Raw genomic sequence first — 25,108 nt, 5'->3', positions numbered from 1 at the left:
GCCAGTAATACATTACATAACTGAGTTTTATTGAGGAGAAAAGCAGGAAAGAAAGAACAAAAATTTTATTTATAAAACTAGGTTGGATCCTATTTATTGCTGAAGCAATTTCTTTCTTGGGGAACAGCTGTTTTATTACCATGAATGTATGAGACCCCCCACAGTAAAGCCTAGGGAAGAAAGGCAATGGAATCTTCTGAGTAGATTCAGCCATTGTTGTTGGGACAACAAAAGTTTCCTTCCTTCCTTCCTTCCTTCCTTCCTTCCTTCCTTCCTTCCTTCCTTCCTTCCTTCCTTCCTTCCTTCCTTCCTTCCTTTCTTTCTTTCTTTCTTTCTTTCTGATACATGATAGCGGTATATATAATAATAATAATAATAATAATAATAATAATAATAATAACAACAACAACAACAACAACAACAACAACAATAATAATAATAATAATAATAATAATAATAATAATAATAATAATAATAATAATAATAATAATAATAATAAAGTTGGAAGGGACCTTGGAGGTCATCGAGTCCAACCCCCTGCTCAGGCAGGAACCCTACACCATTTCAGGCAAATGGCTGTCCAGTCTCTTCTTAAAAACTTTCAGTGTTGGAGCATTCACTGCTTCTGGAGGCAGGTTGTTCCATTGGTTAATTGTTCTAACTGTCAGGAAGTTTCTCCTTAGTTCTAAGTTGCTTCTCTCCTTGATCAGTTTCAAGACAAGAAACAATGGTTGGAAAATAATCAAAAAGAGAAGCAACCTAGAACTAAGGAGAAATTTCCTAACAATGAGAACAATTAACCAGTGAAATGGCTTGCCTTCAGAAGTTATGGGGGCTCCATCACTGGAGGCTTTTAAGAAGAGATTGGACAACCATTTGTCTGAAATGGTATAGGTTCTCCTGCTTGAGCAGAGGGTTCACCTAGACCTCCAAGGTCCCTTCCAACTCTGTTATTCTGTTCTGTTAAAAGCTTTTTTTTAAATTGATGTAGTTTATTGGAAGTAGCCATTGATAATCAATGTTGTGTTCAGTGTTGTTTTGTAGTATAAAGATTTGTTCATTACATGAGCATCTATTGTAGTTGCTTGTTCATTGCATCCAGCAGTTGCCTAGTTAGGATGATGTGTAAGACCTTGCCAGAGTCTGAAAGAAGAATGGGTGCTATCCAATCATTACAATTGGTGGTATTCGCTCTTCTTCAGTAATTTGATGATTGCCCTCTTTCACTAGTATCTGGGACACATTCTGTTCACCAACATTCATTTTCACTCCTGTTAGTTCTTGAATGTGCAAAACCATGAATATACAACAATGAATGTGCAAAAGAAATTGATAGGAGGGAAATTTTGAAAAATTCTATGTTGACCAGAGTTAACACTGATCTGTAGATCTCTCCTCCAGCTCTATTGCATTACATGACACTGGAAGCTAAGAAGCACGTGCACACTGCAAGCCTGGCTTTGATTATGTACAACTTTTTGATTGGGTTTTAGGCTTACCAGTTGCAATTTGAACATAAAGTGGCAATCACCTTGCATTTGTTTGTAGCAGATTTAAAAAAAAGAGTCTGTTTCTGAAAATCTAAAATGGTGGCTGTTTTGGAGGTTAGAGAATATGTATGCCCTGAGATGATGGTAGCACATGTCCTCAAGATTTTAGATTTAACCATGTCATCTCAACACAACCTGTGAATCTTTCACAAGGCAGCCTTTTAGCAAGACCTTAGCTAAACTTTTAGTCACATTTCACAGCACTATGTGACTTCTCCCACAGTCAAAATGAAGTATTGTTGATTTAACAGTGAGCCTTGGCTTGCTCTCTGAATAATACATATACAAACAAAGCATAAAATACTATGCAACTCCCTGCAGAACAATGAACTTAGAAATAACTCTTTACAGTCCAAAACTTCCAGTTTGTAAAATAAAGTCTTTCCAGCTTTCTGGTTTTCATCTGCCTCTTTTATTGTGGATAATGTCAGTAGTTACAAAATATAACGATGGCATCCCAATCATTCTATTTTATTTAGCCAATAATTTCATGAGAAAGAAATAAAGCAGCCAGATTCCAAAATATATTTGGGTTTGGGGTTCATTTATTAGAGGAAATATGTAAAAAGACTAGCAATTGAGGGAGGAGAAAAAGAGAGAGAAGAGAACTAGCTTAATTGTAAAACTTTACAGTAGATCAAAGTTGGTTGTTGTTTTTAGCTGTCATTTTGACTTTTTGTTATGCACCCTTTGGACAACCCTGAAAAACATGGAGCCCTTTGGGCTCTGACCTACAGTATCTAGTCAGTTTCCTAAGTGGCAAAACCTATAATCAGAAGGCTACACGTAGCTTCCATAATCCTCCTGAAATGATCATTCATATGAGACAATTTTGACCAAAAATGACATAGCACAACTGAAAGAAATGATGTATTCTTTCAGTTTTGTTTATTTTGATGTCCATGTGGCTTGTAAGGGACACCTAAACAGATAGGGTAACAATATCCATGGTGGGCCAGCAAGTAATAAACCAAGAGAACTGGGGGAAAAAATAGAAGTAGAAAAATGGATGGATGGATGGATGGATGGATAGAAAGATAGACAGACAGACAGACAGACAGACAGACAGACAGACAGACAGACAGACAGACAGACAGACAGACAGACAGACAGACAGACAGACAGACAGATAGATAGATAGGTCAACTGAAGCTTTTTCTAGCAAGAAGTTTGAGAGAAAAACTTCAGTTTATCAGGTTACAGAATCTGCCTCGTGAATATCATTGTGCTCAAAAGAGAATATGACTTCTCTCATTGGGTAGAATTTTTACAATATGCTAAGGGAAAACTTTTAATGAATCCAGCCATGGATTAACCAAAATAAGCATGTGTTTAGGGCATCCAGGGAAGAGAGTCAGAACAGAGTTTTTCCCATAGCTGTTATAGCCTTAACTTTTTCACTTTGTCGATCAATGTTTTTGTAGTTGTCCTTATCTGTGGTGCTCAGATTTAATCTGCATTGTTAAAAAAATTCTTTTAAACTAAAGTTTAAAAATTTGGTTTGAAGGTATATTCAGATATCATATTTTCTTTTCCTTCTTATGGCGTGAGAGTTTTGCTTCCATCAAGGAGTCCATGGTTAGACTGTACTTAAAAAAATCAGTTGCCCTTAATTAGCTGGCCCTGTAAAGACTGCCTATGTGGCACCATTCTCATGTGCCATGTTTTCACCAAGCTATTAAGCTTGCCATATACTGCAAATGCAAAATGGCTGCCATCTTTGAATATTTTAACACAGGGGTCCCCAACCTTGGCCACTTTATGACTTGTGCCTGGCTGAGGAATTCTGGGAGTTGACGTCCACAAGTCATAAAATAGCCAAGGTTGGGGACCTCTGTTTTAACAGATGTTCTATGTTACAGTGTCACATTCTCTCTCTTGTTACCAAAGGGTTTTTTTTCTTTTGTTTGTGAACAAGCCCTTACAAGGCACTTTTAATTCTTGATATTACTACAGCAAACAGGACTTCTATGTTACCCCATAATGACAGCAAAGAAGCAGCATGGCAGAGTAGCTAACTTCTCCAGTCCGGTGATAGTTAAAAAATGCCTTTCTGCATGTCATACAGCTAAACTCAGAATTGGAGACCCATCAAGAAAAATATAGTACAGCATCCACATGACTTGGAAATGTGATCACACCAGCAGAACTTAATGCAAACTCAAGCTGTGCCTGGTCACACTTTTCTTCTGACCCTGATCAGGGTGGTGAGAAATTCCTGGAATTGTGTAAGATTGTGAGAAGCTACAAGTGCATCCAGCCATATACTGCTGGAATCCAGCATTGAATGCCCCAGGAGCTGTTGATACAATTCTACAGAGGAATTACTGAATCTGTCATTTGTACTTCTATAACTGTCTGGTTTGGTACAGCAAAGTACAGACTCCAATGGATAGTTAAGACTGCAGAAAGAAAATTATAACTAGTCTGCCTTCCATAGAAGACCTGTATACTGCATGGGTCAAAAGAAGGGCTGAGAAAATATCTTTGGACCCCTCACATCCTGGACAAAAACTGTTTCAACTCCTCCCCTCAGGACGCTGCTATAGGGCATTACATGCCAAAACAACTCGATACAGGGACTGTTTTTTCTCTCGTGCCATCACTCTGCTGAATGCCTAATTTTCACAGTGCAGTCTTATGTTTAAGTATATTCATCCATATTGTATGGCTGTAGTGTTATTATTATCCTTCTCATCTTCTCTACTACCTCCCTCTTATTGGTATCATTATTATGATTATTGTTACTCTGTTGCTTTGCATGTACACTACACCTAATTCCATAGCACTGTCTTATGCCTAAGGATATTTACCCATGTAGTATGGCTGTATTACTATTATCCTTCTCAGCTTTCCTACTACTTTCTCCTATTGGTGTCTTATGATTATATTGCTTTGTTGTTTGTATGTACACTGAGAGCTTCTGCATCGGAGACAAATTCCTTGTGTGTCTAATCACACGTGGCCAAATAAAGTATTCTATTCTATTCTATTCTATTCTATTCTATTCTATTCTATTCTATTCTATTCTATTCTATTCTATTCTATCATATACTGCTGGAATACAACACTGAATGCATCCACCACATGTGAATAGCTTCTACCATTCAGTGTAAATGCCACAAATATATGCATTCTTCAGAAACAAAGGTGCTGGGGGAAAAGTGAAGGAAATCAATGAATTATTTCATACTGACAACAGGGATTCATATTTTCACAGCAGCTATCTGACCTTGAAATTGCCACACTGTCCAGCCTCTGGGGCTGGAGCTAGAGAAGCTGCAGGGTGGTTGAGTGGGAATAGCCTTTTCTATGGAAGCACATTGATTTCTTTCCCAAAAAGCTCCTTAGGTTTTGCCTAAAGGGGAAAAGACTCTTCCACCTTGCCTGTTGGTGAGCTGTGGTAGGCTGAGACTCAAGTTTTTATCTGAAAGTTAAGGTAATCTTTGCAAGAATTGCTGTGAAATTCCTAGCAGTGGGGGTGAAAAAAAAAGCAACAGAAAGCTAATCCCTAAGCAGTTAAGAAAGGAAAAAACACAACAGAGCACAAAGGAGAAAGAAGAGGAAGTAAATCTGAAGAACTGTGAGTTTTCTTCAAAGTTTTAATTATCAGGGTGAATACCCAGTTGGGGCACCCCTGGCAGTGTGTGACTGGGGAACAAAGCAGTTGTATCTTTGTAGGTGCAATTTGCATTCCTTTAAAATAGTGATGGAAGGTGGAAAGACATTCTGCACCAAGGAAGTAGCCTGGAGATTTTCCTGATCACCAAAAAGCCAAAGAGCACTATGTTCTTCAGGTACTTACAGTGTGATGGTTGTGAAGAACCATTAGTCGGCCCTACCTAAAAATCACAAGCCTCTTAATGCATTGAATGAGGTATCTTGGAAGAAAGGAAATTCTCCAGTGGAAAAGAAGAAACCATTGACCGGAAGAGTCCATTTGGGAATATTCATCAGAAAACCAACAAGCTAACAATATGCAGTGTGAGATCACAGTAGCCAAGGACTTTCTCCAGGCCAGAAATCTAGTACTGGTTGTTTTAATTCCACTTTTGCTGCTTCCATTGCCACTCTTGCACCCAACAAGTGTAAGTATTTTGATATGTTCTTCATTGCAATTTTTATTGGGGACTGAAATGGACCATGGAAGACCCACTAAATGAGCTATGGATCAAATAGGTGAAATGAATAACTAAATGTTAGCATACCTGTCTTTCAATATAGATATAGAGAAAGAAACAACCTTCCTGATTTTGAGAGGAAAAATTAGTATCTATTCAAAGTGGGGTTTTTTTCAGAGAATGAGGAAGATTTAAAAAGAACGTTCACCTGCCAAAGTGAGGAATGAACCATGTGAAATGATCTGGTAGATGAAAATGTTCAGGCAGTAAAAATAATTTAAATATAATTCCAAAAGTTATTCCAGCCATTGGGATTTGGGCACACATTCCCTTTTAGTGGACTAATTACTTCAGTGGATGAAAAGCAATGGAGAATATTATCTTGAATCCAACGGACTTGCTAGCTTGGGATGACATGAGTTGAAATGTAACATCTCATCTGTTGGAAGCCTATCAGAGAGAGATCCAACTTAGAAATAAAGACAAATTTCCTGACAGTGAGAACAATTAATCAGCAGAATGCCTTGCCTCTAGAAGTTGTGGGAATTTTGTCTGAAATGGTATAGGGTCTCCTGCTTGAACAGGGGTTGGACTAGAAGACCTCAAGGATCTCTTCCAATTCTGCTATTCTCCTATCTTCAAAGCACTAGATTTGGGGAACCAAGTATGGAAGTGGAGGGATTCAAGGAGAAGCAGAGGTCTTCTTGAAATGGTTTCTTCTCACATAGTGAAATGAAACTAGCAGTTCTGAGAAGGAGAGATTGTCTCCAACATTTGCCTTATTGCCTTCTAACTTTTCAACCTGGCTTGGCTATTAGATGTAACAGGTAAATTGAAGTTCAATGTCCAGAGGCAGTATACCAGACACAGAGACAAAAAGACATAGAGTAAAAAATGACAGATCTGGCATCTTCAGAGATGCTGTGAGCTACTGGTGATTATTTAAAAAATGAATTGGAGAGAAGGACAGAAATAAAATTGCCTCAAGTAAGAAGACTGTGCTGTTTGGACTAAGAAAATGTGGGTTTTTGGTTATATAATGCAATAGCCATTATGTTAGAGTCCCTGTCATTTAATTGTCTCAGTTAAACACTACAGATGTAGAAGTGATCCTGGGCTTAATCTTCATTAACCTTCCAATAGATGATTACCACTACTTTATAAGCCAGAAGCTGTAACTGCATGCTGAGAAAAAAATTAAAAGAGAGGCACAGAGATGCTATGCAAACTGCAGGCCACGTCCGTTGGTTTTAAAACCAGTTATTATTTATTTATTTTTTTGCATAGGAACTGACAGAGGTTATTCAGTAATGTAGATATTGCACTCTGAAAGGACTTCTCAGTTAAGCTCTCTTTACAGCCTTGGACTCTAGGTGAAACTCTGCAGTTGTATATACACTCTTTGAACGTTTTCCAATCTTCCTTCATCAACCCAGAAATAACTTTCTTTTTAAGCATAACATGCACTTTTCCAAACTTGTCCAAGGAAACCGTACTGTTTACTTCAACTTGCTAACTTTAATGAACTCAGAATATACTTTTTTCATAAATAAGTTTGAAACCTCTTTAATTCTGTTTTTCTTGTTATTTTCTTTTATTTAAAAAAAATAATTAACAAGCTAAAAAAAAGAGAAGAGCAAAAAATAAAAAGGAAGGAAAATGTGGAAAAGGGGTTTACAAGCTCTAAAAATTAGACAAGTATTTACAAAATATATTAGAAACTAGAAATTCCCATTATTCTACTAGCAACATTAAATTGGTGCAATATAATACATTTATTTGGCACTTTAAACAGTATTGTATAAGTGAAGTCAGAAATTCATAAAGTCAGTCAAAAGAACAAGAATAGTCAGTCCATCAATAAAATGTAACAAGAATTTCTAACGCATCTGAGACAGTCTGTCTTAATTTTTGTACTGATCAGACAAAGACTAGTGTATGTTGAAAGAAAGATGCTAAGTAACAGTATCCTCTTGTCTATCAAGGTTATAGTAAACAAGTAGGCAATTAAACAAAGTAGAAGTCAGCTAAAACTAATTTAAACCTCATTAAACAAGGGAAGCAAAGAAAGGTAATGAGATTCTTTCTTTGCTACAGATAAAATAAAATAATGAAGACAGAATTAAGACACAATGAACAGAAACTCACGCAAACATTAACAATTAGCAAATAGTAAATTAATAAAAAATGCTATTAAAAGTCTATAACATTGCATATGTACCCATAATTCTATTTGCTTAATCTATCTTTTAAAAGAGAAAAAGGAATCCTTTTCAGCTGTAAATTATTTCAATGGGCATTTGTTTTGAAAGCTGTTGAATTTTTGCTGATAAGCACGGAACAGTTTATATTGCCTCAGATTTTTTTTTCTCAAACAACATGTTACCAGCTTGTCTCCAACTTTAATTCGAGGGCTTGGTATTTGAGCGTCCAGCCCTTAATCAATCTGAAAAAGTAAAGTATTTTCTAACCCATGTCTGAAGTACAAGACAATGTCCTGTAACAGTGGAATAGATGTGAGGAACTCATGAAACTTTAGGTTCCAGAACCCTCAGCTGTTATGGCCAAGGGTGAGGAATCTTGGGGACTGTTACCTGTCATTATTATTATTATATTTGGATTTATATCCCGCCCTTCTCCTCGCGGACTCAGGGCGGCTACTCAAGCAGTCAGGAGTATTTGATTGTACTATATTTCTACTTGTTTTTATTCACTTGAAGCTTTAAAAATCTTTCAGTGGAGAAAAGAACTTCAGATGTTCATGGGTGGAGATCTAGAAGATATCTTGTTATGAGATACCCAAGGCTTGTTCTGTTAGGATTAAGCTTTTCCAGAAGCATTTTAAGGGAAATTCTGCTCTTAAGAAATTATTACAGGGGTATTATTATTATTATTATTATTATTATTATTATTGTTATTGTTATTGTTATTGTTATTGTTATTGTTATTGTTATTGTTATTATTGTTATTATTATTGCTTTCTACTAGGAAAAAATGAGAAATTGTCCATCAGACTTCTGTGTTGTCAAGTTTAGTAGCAAATGTCAAAAGGTCTTTAGTACAGAGATGTGCAAGAGTTTCTCAACTGAAAAGTCTCTGGCTCAGTCGTTGCATACTTCCTGATGATTAGCAAGACTGCAAACATTGTTTCTAAAATATTGGCTTTACTGTGCTTTTTCATGGTTTCTGGTGCCATTTAATTTGTTGTATACTTGCGTCTAAGTTTAAGTGCTGCCCTTGTTCGTGTTTCTTCATCGTTGGCTTTCTTAGCATACATCTTGATTTTATTGAGCAGCACAGAAAAGCAGCACAGAAGTAACAAACCTAAGAATCCTAAAGTCTTGTGAGATTCCCAGCAGAGATAAACTTTACTCTCTACATAGTTTTCACCATCATTCTGCATCAGTTGAAAGATGACCATTTATGCCACTTTGGTGGTTCTTACCTAAATTATATACAAAACTAGATTTTTATTACAATCAGAGACTAGTTCAAAACCAGAAAGAAAATATATGAAACTGGAGACAAAAACCACAATAAAACCCATAAAATTTTACTTATAAAATTGTTATGGTCAAGGTGTGATGTGTTTTACAAAAAGTAAAACAAAACATAACCATGTTAAGAAAATAAGATCACACTGATCAGATTAATAGGAACTGTAAACAAATTGGTGCTTATGTCATGGTGCTTCCTTGTTTATGCAGACAAATAGTAGAAGAAGAGAACTTTAGAATTATTCTGTGCAGGTATTTTCATCTACTCCTTCCTCTCAATAAAATCCAAAACTAAGTTTACTTTTAAAAGTAAATTAGTTGGAAAAAAATAAATCTAATCTTCATTTCAAGTAAATGCTTAGGGATGTAGCAATATTAGTTTAAATATTTGATTTGCAGTGGTTTAATTGCTTTTCTAAATCTGTGGTGAAATGTAGTCTGAATTCCCAGAAGGGAGGTGCTGCATTCCAGATGGCAAAGAGGGATAATTTGGTCAGAAGAAAAAGAATTAAGCAATGCTCATATCTACAGTGATGCAAATAGTTGCTTTACTCTGGCAAGATTCTGTCTATGGGGAGGAAAAATAAAGGAAACTGGTCAGAAGTATTTCCACTTGTTTTTCTTGGTTTCTTGTGACCTGACAAAATCTGACATTCTGAAAGAAAAAAAGCCAGCTATCAATTCAGTGGCATAAAAACAAATGTCACTGAATTGATCTGATGATTCCATAAGATTTAGAACATGCCCAAAACTCACTTTTCTGCACTGAATCAAGAGTCCAAGTCAGATAAATGATATGAGGTTGAATCAGTTATTCAGTTTGGAAATTCAAATGGTACAGTAGTTAATATATCCAAATTCATTTCATTTCATTTCCCAGTTGAATCGACCTGACTTACTAAATCAGATTCATGATTCCACAGATATAATTGCATCTTAATTCACATAGGCCCCATAGATGCCTATAATTGCATCTTAATTCACATAGGCCCCATAGTTCCTTAAAATGTTTGACTTAATTGGCTGAATAGGAATTCAGTTTAGGACTCCATTCAATTTTTGGAGGAATTTAAATTGCCAGGTCAGCTTGACTAATCTCATTAATCCTGAATTCTGTGTCAAAAATGAAACGACAGCTAGTAATTAAATGTTATACAGCAAAGCAAAACTGCTCCACTCTTTCTTTATTTCTGGCAATTTTACATCAGATCAAGAGAAATTGAAAGAGATTCTAACTGTGTCCGTTCAAGACAGGTTGGTTTTTAAATACTTCATAATTAAATGCCTTAATTATTCAACTGCCCTAGTTTATTGACCATTAAATAACCCAACAGAAACCAATTACGTTTTAACTGAGATTAATAAAGTGGCAAAGGTGATTGAGGATTTTCTCTGTTTGCCACTTTGCCACATAAAATTAGTCAGCATCCACCTGGAATCCCCAAGGTCACAGACAGAATGGGTATGAATGGATAAGGGCGGAAATGGTCTGTAACCTCTTAGGAGCATCTGATCAAGCATTGTGGTGCCTTCCAGGTGTGTTACATAGCAGGGGCCATGCTTTCATAGGAATGTGATGCATTGTCATTCACATCTGGAAGAGTCTCAGATTGGAGGGAAAATCATGGAGAATTTTGGAAAATGTAGTCTTTGAGGGCCAAACATTGAGGAAGCCCTATACAAATGGGTCATATCCTGATCATGTACTTTAAATTTATATTTACTTTTTTTATTTTATTTCATTCTATTCCAGCTCTATTTCCCAACTTCTAGTGTACGCTATAGAGTAAGACCTTCTGTAGTAAAGAATAGCAGAATTCATTCGATTTCTGCACAGTCTTTGTGTCTCTTTTTACAATTTCCTTTCACCTTGCAAGCCAACAGACTATTACTGCTTTTGATGTAATAAAAAATACTTATTGGTAGCATTTATTTCTGTATTTGATTATATAGAATAATACATAAAGGTTTAATGGTACAAAATAGCTTATAAATAGACATAAAGCTGGTTATATTCTCAGCACATTTCTTTTTCTTTAATTTCAGATTCCTTTTCCTCGGCTCCCTTTTTCCTTTTTTCTTTCTTTCTTTTTTTTTCTTTTTTGGCTTTCCAAACAGCCATTTCTGCATCTTAGCCTCTTCAACTCCACAGGCCCCAGGTGCTTTAGAAATCCTTCCAATCTCAAGATTTTCTTGTGATGTAACACAATGAGAATGGGCTGTTTGGAAAATAAACACAACCCGCAGCAGCAGACTCAGATTTAGCCATGTGCTTTTCAGAAACATGCCTTCTATATTTATTAACTCTTAACAATATCAAGTAAATGTTTGCAATAAATTATTTTGTTGTCAAATCCTCTGAGTTTTGAGGATAATCTTGATTAGCAAATAATATTTTAACCAGCATTTTGAATACATAAATTTGCGCAATGCAAATAACAATAAAACCTTCTCAAAGGCTTTACTGATGACCAGGATTTGCATGATGACCAATCTCTCTCTCTCTCTCTCTCTCTCTCTCTCTCTCTCTCTCTCTCTCTCTCTCTCTCTCTCTCTGTATCACACCACATCTTACTTCTGATTTCAAGGATTCCAAAAGCATATAGTGTCTTTGTCCCAAAGGGCTAGATTATAATTTTATCACCTAACAAGAAGTACTATTCAGATTCAGTCACAATTTTGTTCCGTACAGTATTAACCTTGTGAACTCTCAAGCTTCCTCCTTCTGCTAGTGATTAATATTTATATGTATTTATATGTAAGGGTAGACAGTGATTAATATTTATATGTATTTATATGTAAGGGTGTAGGTACATGTATATAGCATGTTTATATGTGTGTTATGCATGTGTACACTTTTGAAAGCAAGCAACAGAATTTCATTTTTAATGTGTGCCAGTGTGCCCACAGTAAAAAATAACAATAAAGGTTATCTATCTATCTATCTATCTATCTATCTATCTATCTATCTATCTATCTATCTATCTATCCTTAATTATAGTTCTTTAGCAGAAAGTGAAGGAATGGTTGGGAAATCTTATAAACAAGAATCCAGCTGAAATGCTAATGCTAGCATGTTAGGAAATACAAATGTCCATTCTTCAGTATATTCTGAAGGTCTCATGTATATTTTATCTTGTCCTTTGAAGTACATTAATATATCAAATTTAAACAGAGGAAAGTAATATTCCAAAACTTTCTGATTTCTGTGTCTGTGTATACTAGGCAAACCTGGTCAACAGCACAATGTCTTTTATAGTTGGTTTTTGCTGATATAGAACAAGTCTAAGCTAGGAGACTTCCAGAAAATTCTGAGATGGATGAATGGATAGATGGATGGATGGATGGATGGATGGATGGATGGATGGATGGATGGATAGATAGATAGATAGATAGATAGATAGATAGATAGATAGATAGATAGATAGATAGATAGATGGATGCAGGCATGCATGGATTATATATAAGAGTCAATGTCAACTCTTAGTAACCACATAAACTTCTTCAGAAGTCCTTCAGTCTTCCAAAAGTGCATCCATCACCATTGTAACTGAGTCAATCCATCTTGTTGCTGACTGTCCTCTTCTTCCCTTTCTTTCCACCTTTCCCAGCATCAAAATCTTCTCCAGAGAGCTAAATCTTCATATATTGTGTCTGAAGTAGGATAATTTGAGTCTTGAATGGGAATCCTGGATTGATTTGTTCAAAGATTCTTTTTTGTTTGTTTGTTTTGTTTTCTTCGTTATCCTTGGTATTCTCAAGATTCTTCTCCAGCATAAAAGTTCAGAAAGATCAATACAACTTATATCCTGCTTCTTCAGAGACTAACTTTCACTTCCACAGAGTGTCACAGGGAAAAACATTGTCTGCATGATTCTTTTCCAAGACCTGTATTGCTAACTTACAAAGTATTAGTCTGCAGTACATTTCTTGAGGAAATCCCAAGGCTTTGGGCTAAATTGGGATTTAAAAAGAACATTTATATGTAGTCACCAGGAGCTGAGCTCAGCTTGAAGGACTTTTTAGTGACCAATACTTTAGCCATTTAACTAAATTATATGACATGGTGTCATATAATTATAAGTACACTATGAATTATTTTTTTCTGAAATGATCTTCCTATTGTTTTTTTATTTCCCTCTCCAACTCACACGTTAAAAAATAAGGAACTGTTAAACTTCAGAATTTGCTTTCAAAAAATATCCCCTATGTAGACATGTTTAACAGTTGTTATGTTTCCTGTTATGTTTATTTTATATTTATATTTTGACTTCTCTGTCAAAATAGGGCGATATATTTGATTTCTCCTCTCTTATCTTCACCAAAAAATGATTCTCTGAATCAGAACAGGCCAAGATATTATGACTAGTGAATTTCCTGCCTGAATAGGAATGTGATTTTGGGTTGGTACAATTCTAGTCCAACGTTCTATTTGCTACAACCAAAAGCTCTCAAATACTAAATATGTTTTAAATTGCTAAATTGTTAGCCAAGTGCCACTAGAAAATGCCTAGGCAACTTAATGCCCCTGAGATGTTTTAGTTTTCAAATCCAATTAATCATAAGTAGCAAGGTTATTGGCAAGGGATCCCATTAGATATGCTCCAAATATGCAGAGTTTGCCAGATTGCTTAATGCTTTTCAGCAAAAGTGAACATTTGAAGCTCAGGTTTGAGATGTAGGGTCCTTAGTGTTCTCTGAGCTTGGATGATTTCTTGCAGGTGTTTCATTACCCAAGCCAAGTAACATCATCAATGCTAGCAGTGCTATTACCTAGTTTCAGTAATGAAAGGTCTGCAAGAAAATTACCCTCTTCAGAAATACAGTCTCTAGAATGGGTGGTAAATCTATAATCCGATATCAGAATTGAAATGTAAAAGATAGATACAGAGCAAGTAGATTTCTGAACTGGATGGTATAAAAACCATTGTAATAAATATTTTTTTAAAAAAATCAATGTAATAAACTAGATATACTCTAAGATTAGGTTCACACACTGAGTTAAATTTTAACCATAATTAAACTACATGGTCTGGTTCATAGAAGGTTCATATCGCAGACAGTATGGACATTTCTCAGTAAAACATCCCTCATTAGCAGAACTACAAATAGACATTCACAACATTTCATGAAATTATGTATTTCTCATCTTTGGAAGGCAGGGTTCAAAGCACTTTCCATTCTATTTTTAAAAAAACCTTAATCATGGGAAAAGTTCTTGGTAGAGGGCTAAGAATTCTCCAGTTGGATATATTGAGGTTGCCAATATTTTTTTTTTTACTGGGGAAACAATGAGGTTTAGGTTTTTAAATTAACTTCCCTATCAACTTGTAACATATGGCTTGCATTCACACAAACTTTAAATTGTTTGACTTAATATGTTAATATGTTTCTTATGTGTAATTTGAACACAGGTGTAGTTTAAAGGGGAAATAGCCACAAATTAGATGAAAATAATTTGGTATTCAATTAATTATATTTTGAATATAATTGTTATAATTACTGTTATATAATTATTATAATCACTATGAGTCTTATCACAATAAAGTGAGTCACTCAGGAAATAAAATCTGGGAGCCAGAGGGTTCTAATCAATAGTTCTATGCTTCGCAATATACTAGGAATAAATCCAATTAAGTGTAGGAGATTTTTTTTTTCTTATTTAATTGTGCATAGAATTGCAGACATACTTTCTTGGCAGTAATAGTATGCACATACTGAATCTAGAATTACTTTTAAACTGGGAAACTATTTATTAAACTATTTGAGAAAAGAATGAGTTAGCATTTAAAAGTCTGAGGTATTCTTTCACTCTTTTTCCCCTTTCAGTTAGAATCTGGGTCATAGTCTGATCAAAAGCAAGGTAGAAATCAGTATTTCTAGCTACCTTCTGCTAACCAGTGATTTATTTAGCTAGCTATATAAAGTAGGCCAATCAGGTTTGCTTAAGCCAAAATGCACCCTTTTTGAGATTTCCTAATTGAATATTTTGACTCTGCTGGTATTCAGCCCTTCTGGATAGTGCCAACTGTCTGTCTTTTATTTAACTGTCCATCTTGCAAAAAATCTGAAGATTTCCATCTCCATTCATTTTTGTTTCAAAGGTCTGTTGAGCCATTAGTCACACCTGCACTTTGAACCTTTTGTAAAACCTTTGTCTTCTCCAACTGAGATGTATTGAACTAGAATTTCCATCATCCCCAGCTAGCATGGCTGGCAATATGGACATTTTACTGCAACTGGGTGCCATGGTGTTAGGAAAAGTCCTTTTCTGCTGTTTCTTCTCTTAAAATTCAGTCTGTTAACTTTGCTGGCCACCATAATCACCTTCATCAATTTTGGTCATTATCATCATGTTTTAAAAATCCGGTGGTTCTGCCTGAGATCCAACTTGGACAAAAGCCTGGGAAATAAGAATACTTTCAGTAAAGGCAAGGAACACTTATTAAGACCAGCATGGAAGGATTTCTCAGTAAAAGATAGGGGCAGATTTGGAGACCCCTGCTAAAGTGCCAATTATAAGTACTTCTGAAAAAAAGCAAACAATAATTTCAGTAAGGTCAGGATGGTCTCTCTCTAGGAGAGATTACTCCACTTGACTAACATGGCTTGAAGCTAAAGTCTTAAAACACTAAATAGAAGTTGATTAAAAAGTATGAGATTTCTGTATCCACAGAAAAGTTGATTATAATCTCCTGCATTTCTCAGGATTCTCTTCCTTCTGATTCCCTGTTTTTTTGTGTGAAAGAAGATAACATTCAGCTAAATAGTTTGCAAACTGATTTCTCCCAGGAGACTGGAAGGTTGAACCCAAGCTTTCTTTGCTGAAAGTCTCAGATTTAAATCCAGTCAGCCATACTTAACATGTATTTGCTTTTCAAGAGTTATATTTTAACTCTATATATTAACCCTTTTTAATTAGTTTGTTGCCTAAATCAAATGAAAAGCTTGTCCTAATGGACGATCGCATAACCATGAACCAGCAGTGTGCAGCAGCAGCCAAAAAAGCTAATACAATCCTGGGTTGTATAAACAGAGGCATAGAATCAAGATCACATGAAGTATTAGTACCGCTTTATAAAACCTTAGTAGGACCACACCTGGAATATTGCAACCAATTTTGGTCACCATACTACAAAAAAAAAAAAATTGAGACCTGGGAAAAAGTTCAGAGAAGAGCAACTAAAATGATCAAAGGCCTGGAGACTAAAACATATGAAGAATGGCTGCAGGACTTGGGCTTGGCTAGTGTAAAGAAAATAAGAAACAGGGGCAACATGATAGCAGTATTCCAGTATTTGAGGGGCTGCCACAAAGAAGAGGGGGTCAAACAATTCTCCAAAGCAGCAGAGGACAGGACAAGAAACAATGGTTGGAAACTGACCAAAGAGAGAAGGAGCCTGGAATTAAGGAGAAACTTCCTAACAGTGAGGACAGTTAACCAATGGAACAGCTTGCCTTCAGAAATCATGGGCGCTCCATCATTGGAGCTTTTTAAGAAGAGACTAGACAGTCACTTGTCTGAAATGATAAAGGTTCTCCTAGAAGACCTCCAAGGTCCCTTCCAGCTCTATTCTATTCTATTCTATTCTATTCTATTCTATTCTATTCTATTCTATTCTATTCTATTCTCTACAGTGAACTTCCATTCATATTTTCAAACTGCCCATATTGGCAATTAATCTCATTTTGATATCTATTTTCATTGTGTTTGAGGTCCAGTTGAAGAAGTACAAACAGCTCTTTGTATTCAACATGCAGCTCTTTCAATAGCATTCACTTTCTCCTTTTCCCAGCCTGTACTTTGCTATCTTCTCACTCTGGTTAATGTCAGGGCCAAGATAGACACAACTGGGTAAGGAGAACCAATGGCTTGATTTCATTTAATGCAACTTCATATTGTCGAAAGAAAAATATTCATCAGGGTCCAGTCCAAGCCAGGAATAAACAAAATGGAGACTACTTTAAAAAGAGTAGTTTATTGAAGAGCAGAACCACAAAACATGTGGCTCTGGGAAAGTTGACCACATGTTGCTGGGAGTAGTGGGTTTTTATACCTTCTTGGGCTTTTGTGTTTGGAGTTGTTCCTGTGGCATGAACTTTGACCTTAGGTTCAGTCTGCCTTTCTGGTATTCTGATGGTGGTGGGTTAATCCTATTATGTCCTAAAGGTCATATCCTGCTTCCCTGGGGCTGTGGCTAATGGATATGTCCTGTGTTTTTTGGATGAGGGGTTGTTGGTTCTAGGGATCTTTGTCTTTCTAATCTCATAGCTCCATGCTTCCTAGCCCCAACGTTTCTGAATAGAATGATCAAATCTGCATTTCTAAAAGCTGGCCTGTTTGGTTTCTGCTTGGGGGAGGGAGACTTGGGGCTGTCTTTGCCTATGATTTTTCATTATTCCTTTGGGGAAAAATAATATTCTGTCCTTTTAATATCCCCCCAAAATATTTACTTCTCGGGGGGGGGCTGACTTCCCACAATACATTCAGTGAAAATCAAAGTTCTTGATTTACTGGATGTTCCTTTCCACTTATAACAACGGAACAGTCTATGCTTTTCATGCAGAATTGGAAGAGCATGTGTTGTATATGTGTGCATGCATTTGAGAGTTGTAGTTGGGAACCACAACAGCTTTTCTCTTTACGTCGCATCCTTGAGAAGCTTGAGAGGCTCTGTTTCTTAATACTGTTTTTCTCAAGCTTAAAGAAGATGGGTTACATGGTGATATCAAAGCAACACTCCAAAGAGGTTTTCTGTGGATTGAATATTTGGAAGAATTACAACACGGAATTCTGGGAGTTGAAGTCCACAGATTTTAAAGTTGCCAAGGTTGAAAAACACTATTTTAAAGCAACCCAAAATGACTTAGACAGCTTTTGCACAAGGCAACCTATGTCAGGATCTTCAGTCCAGGGAGAAGCAAGGGGTGGAGTAGATTAGTAATGAATGACTCTCTTTCTTACATAGATGCTCACTTAGAAGAAGTCACCTTGTGGTGGATAAGTAACAACCTTGGAATTACGTCAACAAATAAAAGAGAGAGAGGGAAGAAGAGAGGGGGGAGAGTAGGCATTTCAAGGTCTTTGGCTGCCTTGTCCATTTCTGAAATATGAAAATTGTACTAGAGCAGTGTTCTTCAACCTTGACAATTTTAAGATCTGTGGACTTCAACTACCAGAGTTTCTTCTTAAATTCTGGAAGTTGACATCCACAGATCTTAAAGTTGTCAAGACTGAGAAACACTTATTGTAGAGTCTATTGATTGATCCAAATCCAGATTCCAGAAATCCTGTTGTCCTTGGAATGTTTCATTTCAAAAGAAACCTTCTAAGAGCCAGGACTTACAGTACTTTCTCTGTCTATGTCTTTATCTTCATCTTTCCCACTCTCATTCACTGTGGTTAAATATGTATCGGTGTGTAAAACAGATGAAATAGGGAAGGCTCCCAACAAAAGGGATCCAATCAAAAGTAGGTAACTATGGTAGGAACTGGGGTATCTGCAAATTATGGTGAAAAAAGTGGTTATTCTATAAGTCCAATACTGTAACACATAAAAGTTAGTTGGAGTTTCAATTGTACCATCATGACCTTGATTTCTTTTTACCATTCTCTTGCCTCAGTGTAAATAAAAATAATGAACCTCTCAGAAGCACTTTCTTTTAGTACATTAAGATTTATCCAAGGTATAGAGATATGCTGCTTTACAGCAGCATACAGCCCTCAATAGGAAAAGACTGCAGAATAGTAAGTGAAAAGATACAATATATGCAACATAGTTCAAACTGGCTGATAAAGTAATATTTACACAGTGGAACTGAGAAACAGCTCAATTCATTAAAAACTGGAATTTGTTTCTAAGTTCTAACTGGTAGTGTTATCTGGAGCAAGTTTGATTTTGTAACTCTTGAGGAAATGGATAATCCAATCAGTGATCTCAGCCATTTGTCTATTAGGTTCAGGTCCTCGCGTGATTAAAGCCACCCAGGAAGTGTCCTTTGTTAGATCCATACTGTATATTTACTTCTTAGTAAGAGGGATGGTCCTCTCAGTCTTAACTTACTCCTAGTTAGTATTACCCTACTCAACCATCCTGGACAATTTCTGTCCAGTCTCCAATCTCCCCTTTCTAGAGAAGGTATCGGAGGGGGTGGTTGGGCTTCCTTGGAGGAAACCAAATATCAATATCATTTCAGGGTTCATTTTGGAGACAGCATTGGTTTGTTTATTTATTAAATCTGTATGCCACCCACCTCCCTACCAAGTTACTCTGGGCAGCTTACAATACTACAAATAACAGATTAAAACAACTACAGAATTAAAGCATTAAAAATTAACAGAATAGGAGAAGAACAGAGTTGGAAGGGATCTTGAAGATCTTCTAGTCCAATCCCCTATTCAAGCAGGACATCCTATACCATTTCAGGTTGTCCAGTCTCTTCTCAAGAGCCTTCAGTAGTGGGTGATGGAGCACCCACAACTTCTGGAGGCAAGCTGTTCCACTGGTTAATTGTTCTCACTGTTAGGAAAATCAAATGTTATCTGATTTTTTTTGTTTATAAACAGATGTTATGTTAGGAAAACCATCAGATGTTAAAAGCTAGAACATTAAAATGGTTGTATTAATTAATGAGCTGTGGCAGAGCTGAGATTAAGTGGTGAGTTCATCCTGATGTTCCTTGATCTCTCAGCCAGATTCAATATTTTTGATCACAGCAGCCTTTTGGACCAGCTTCAGGGGTTGGGAATGGAAGGCCCCATTTTGTGGTAATTATTATCCTCCTTTACCTGAGCCAGTTTTAATTGTGGTTGACAGGGGGAGATGTTATACCCAGAGTCCAGAAGGCTTAAACTTCTTATTTAACATCTATAGAAAACCACTGGGTGATGTTATCTATTAGTTTGGAGTCAAAACTCATCAGTTATACTGAGTCTCTTGAACACAACCAATCTGCACAACTGAAGAAGCAATCCATAACATTTAGACATCTCAGTTGTATCATTTCATCAGCCAGTACTTGCAGATCTGAAAGTTCATGTGACCCTAATTATTCCTGTATTTCTGCCCCAGGAAGCCTCCTGTGCCTATGTGCTGATCGTCACGGCAATATATTGGGTATCCGAAGCAGTGCCCCTTGGAGCAGCAGCCCTTGTTCCTGCTTTCCTGTATCCACTGTTTGGTGTCATGAAGTCCAGTGAGGTCAGAGTTGTGTATTTTTCCTTCCTTCCTTCCAGTGGTAATGTCAAGTATCCAAGAGTCATACTCGATTCTTGGACCGCCATGTCATTTTCTTAGCAAATGAAGCTTGCTATGCTTTCTTCTGGGATGTTTTTTTCAACTTCCTAGTTTGGTGTAGATCCCAGAGATTTCTCCCATTTAACTATAAACCAGGTCTGTCCTTGCTTAGCTTTTTGGAATCAGCAAAAGTTGGCTAAGTTAATTCACCTAAGTAGATACATCATTCATGAATTTATAATTCATGATTGATGGCCAATTCTGGGCAGTAAAAATACATAACCAACTTACTACCTGCTGCAATACTCTCATTTCAATATTTTTTTAAAACAGGCTATGTTTCTCGTGGTTTCTTTGCTATAAAATGCAATAAAAATGCTTTAACAGAGCTGTATAGGGGCAAGCTCTTTTTCTTTTTATTCTGTTAGGCTTCAGAACCTACAGCTATCTAATTTAATACAGGACTCACTGAGACCTCTATTTTGAAAACTTTGAAGTGGGATTATTTGCATTTCAGACATCATCATATTAAATAGTGTCGTGCAGATTTCATTTTTTTGGCCCCCTCGGAGAGGGTACGCAACTTGGGCGTCCTCCTGGATTCGCGGCTGACGCTGGATGACCAGTTGTCGGCCGTGACCAGGGGGGCGTTTTATCAGGTACGCCTGATTCACCAGTTGCGGCCTTTTCTGGACCGGGACGCCCTACGCACGGTCACTCATGCACTTGTCACCTCCCGCCTGGACTACTGTAATNTTTTACTGCAACTGGGTGCCATGGTGTTAGGAAAAGTCCTTTTCTGCTGTTTCTTCTCTTAAAATTCAGTCTGTTAACTTTGCTGGCCACCATAATCACCTTCATCAATTTTGGTCATTATCATCATGTTTTAAAAATCCGGTGGTTCTGCCTGAGATCCAACTTGGACAAAAGCCTGGGAAATAAGAATACTTTCAGTTAAGGCAAGGAACACTTATTAAGACCAGCATGGAAGGATTTCACAGTACAAGATAGGGGCAGATTTGGAGACCCCTGCTAAAGTGCCAATTATAAGTACTTCTGAAAAAAAGCAAACAATAATTTCAGTAAGGTCAGGATGGTCTCTCTAGGAGAGATTACTCCACTTGACTAACATGGCTTGAAGCTAAAGTCTTAAAACACTAAATAGAAGTTGATTAAAAAGTATGAGATTTCTGTATCCACAGAAAAGTTGATTATAATCTCCTGCATTTCTCAGGATTCTCTTCCTTCTGATTCCCTGTTTTTCTGTGATGCTGTGAAAGAAGATAACATTCAGCTAAATAGTTTGCAAACTGATTTCTCCCAGGAGACTGGAAGGTTGAACCCAAGCTTTCTTTGCTGAAAGTCTCAGATTTAAATCCAGTCAGCCATACTTAACATGTATTTGCTTTTCAAGAGTTATATTTTAACTCTATATATTAACCCTTTTTAATTAGTTTGTTGCCTAAATCAAATGAAAAGCTTGTCCTAATGGACGATCACATAACTATGAGCCAGCAGTGTGCAGCAGCAGCCAAAAAAGCTAATACAATCCTGGGTTGTATAAACAGAGGCATAGAATCAAGATCACATGAAGTATTAGTACCGCTTTATAAAACCTTAGTAGGACCACACCTGGAATATTGCAACCAATTTTGGTCACCATACTACAAAAAAAAAATTTGAGACCTGGGAAAAAGTTCAGAGAAGAGCAACTAAAATGATCAAAGGCCTGGAGACTAAAACATATGAAGAATGGCTGCAGGACTTGGGCTTGGCTAGTGTAAAGAAAATAAGAAACAGGGGCAACATGATAGCAGTATTCCAGTATTTGAGGGGCTGCCACAAAGAAGAGGGGGTCAAACTATTCTCCAAAGCAGCAGAGGACAGGATAAGAAACAATGGTTGGAAACTGACCAAAGAGAGAAGGAGCCTGGAATTAAGGAGAAACTTCCTAACAGTGAGTACAGTTAACCAATGGAACAGCTTGCCTTCAGAAATCATGGGCGCTCCATCATTGGAGCTTTTTAAGAAGAGACTAGACAGTCACTTGTCTGAAATGATAAAGGTTCTCCTAGAAGACCTCCAAGGTCCCTTCTATTCTATTCTATTCTATTCTATTCTATTCTATTCTATTCTATTCTATTCTATTCTATTCTATTCTATTCTATTCTCTACAGTGAACTTCCATTCATATTTTCAAACTGCCCATATTGGCAATTAATCTCATTTTGATATCTATTTTCATTGTGTTTGAGGTCCAGTTGAAGAAGTACAAACAGCTCTTTGTATTCAACATGCAGCTCTTTCAATAGCATTCACTTTCTCCTTTTCCCAGCCTGTACTTTGCTATCTTCTCACTCTGGTTAATGTCAGGGCCAAGATAGACACAACTGGGTAAGGAGAACCAATGGCTTGATTTCATTTAATGCAACTTCATATTGTCGAAAGAAAAATCTTCATCAGGGTCCAGTCCAAGCCAGGAATAAACAAAATGGAGACTACTTTAAAAAGAGTAGTTTATTGAAGAGCAGAACCACAAAACATGTGGCTCTGGGAAAGTTGACCACATGTTGCTGGGAGTGGTGGGTTTTTATACCTTCTTGGGCTTTTGTGTTTGGAGTTGTTCCTGTGGCATGAACTTTGACCTTAGGTTCAGTCTGCCTTTCTGGTATTCTGATGGTGGTGGGTTAATCCTATTATGTCCTAAAGGTCATATCCTGCTTCCCTGGGGCTGTGGCTAATGGATATGTCCTGTGTTTTTTGGACGAGGGATTGTTGGTTCTAGGGATCTTTGTCTTTCTAATCTCATAGCTCCACACTTCCTAGCCCCAATGTTTCTGAATAGAATTATCAAATCTGCATTTCTAAAAGCTGGCCTGTTTGGTTTCTGCTTGGGGGAAGGAGACTTGGGGCTGTCTTTGCCTATGATTTCTCATTATTCCTTTGGGGAAAAATAATATTCTGTCCTTTTAATATCCCCCCAAAATATTTACTTCTCAGGGGGGGGGGCTGACTTCCCACAATACATTCAGTGAAAATCAAAGTTCTTGATTTACTGGATGTTCCTTTCCACTTATAACAACAGAACAGTCTATGCTTTTCATGCAGAATTGGAAGAGCATGTGTTGTATATGTGTGTATGCATTTGAGAGTTGTAGTTGGGAACCACAACAGCTTTTCTCTTTGTGTCCCATCCTTGAGAAGCTTGAGAGACTCTGTTTCTTAATACTGTTTTTCTCAAGCTTAAAGAAGATGGGTTACGTGGTGATATCAAAGCAACACTCCAAAGAGGTTTTCTGTGGATTGGATATTTGGAAGAATTACAAATTACGGAATTCTGGGAGTTGAAGTCTACAGATTTTAAAGTTGCCAAGGTTGAAAAACACTATTTTAAAGCAACCCAAAATGACTTAGACAGCTTTTGCACAAGGCAACCTATGTCAGGATCTTCAGTCCAGGGAGAAGCAAGGGGTGGAGTAGATTAGTAATGAATGACTCTCTTTCTTACATAGATGCTCACTTAGAAGAAGTCACCTTGTGGTGGATAAGTAACAACCTTGGAATTACATCAACAAATAAAAGAGAGAGAGGGAAGAAGAGAGGGGAGAGAGTAGGCATTTCAAGGTCTTTGGCTGCCTTGTCCATTTCTGAAATATGAAAATAAAATACACTTTTTGAGATCTTATTGTTCATGCTTTCTAAGAGCTGTATTCACACTGATAGGAAGATCTATAGCATTCGCTCCATCAAATCCACATTTAGCACGCAGCTGCCGCTTAGCTAAATCTAGCTGTTGAAACAGTGTTCTTGAATGACTAATAATATTGGCATTGTGTATGTGTGCTTGTATCTGTGTATGTGTATTTGAGGTCTTTTTGTGTGTATGTGTGCATGTATTTATTGAGGTACTAGAGCAGTGTTTTTCAACCTTGACAATTTAAAGATCTGTGGACTTCAACTACCAGAGTTTCTTCTTAAATTCTGGAAGTTGACATCCACAGATCTTAAAGTTGTCAAGACTGAGAAACACTTATTGTAGAGTCTATTGATTGATCCAAACCCAGATTCCAGAAATCCTGTTGTCCTTGGAATGTTTTATTTTAAAAGAAACCTTCTAAGAGCCAGGACTTACAGTACTTTCTCTGTCTAGGTCTTTATCTTCATCTTTCCCACTCTCATTCACTGTGGTTAAATATGTATCAGTGTGTAAAACAGATGAGATAGGGAAGGCTCCCAACAAAAGGGATCTGATCAAAAGTAGGTAACTATGGTAGGAACTGGGGTATCTGCAAATTATGGTGAAAAAAGTGGTTATTCTATAAGTCCAATTTATTTATTTATTTATTTTATTTATTAATTGAATTTTTACCCCGCCCTTCTCCTTGCGGACTCAGGGCGGCTGACAGCCTGATAAAAACAGGCTGTCAGAAATACCCCAAAAACTATCATTAAAACAAAGTTAAAATAAAATATTAAATTTGGCCTTATTAATTATTAAAATTGTTTTTAAAACCCCTCTAAAAATTTCCCCTTAGGCCAGTCCTGCTTGTTGGAAGAGCCATGTCTTAAGGGCGCGGCGGAAGGAGGGGAGATCCGGGATCACCCGGATCTCTGGGGGTAGTTCGTTCCAGAGGGTGGGAGCTCCCACCGAGAAGGCCCTCCCCCTGGGAGTCGCCAGCCGGCACTGTCTGGCTGACGGCACC

The 25,108-nt window shown here is 36.9% G+C and overlaps 1 protein-coding gene across 1 annotated transcript in view; it reads left to right on the top strand.

Annotated features, from left to right (window-relative positions):
• Positions 1–18,650: 18,650 nt before the first annotated feature.
• The window catches only part of SLC13A4 (solute carrier family 13 member 4), a 28,998-nt gene continuing 22,540 nt past the window's right edge, over positions 18,651–25,108 (top strand). Inside the window, exons 1-2 of the mRNA XM_029287310.1 lie at positions 18,651–18,665; positions 20,241–20,369. Of these exons, the coding sequence (XP_029143143.1) occupies positions 18,651–18,665; positions 20,241–20,369 (144 nt within the window). The remainder of the gene's footprint in view (positions 18,666–20,240; positions 20,370–25,108) is intronic.

The sequence above is a fragment of the Protobothrops mucrosquamatus genome, unplaced genomic scaffold (genome assembly GCF_001527695.2).
Source record: "Protobothrops mucrosquamatus isolate PMUCROS unplaced genomic scaffold, P.Mucros_1.0 scaffold_293, whole genome shotgun sequence".
Classification (NCBI taxonomy): Eukaryota; Metazoa; Chordata; class Lepidosauria; order Squamata; family Viperidae; genus Protobothrops; species Protobothrops mucrosquamatus.
Note: the sequence above shows the minus strand (reverse complement) of the source record. Positions and strands in the feature narration are given on the sequence as shown.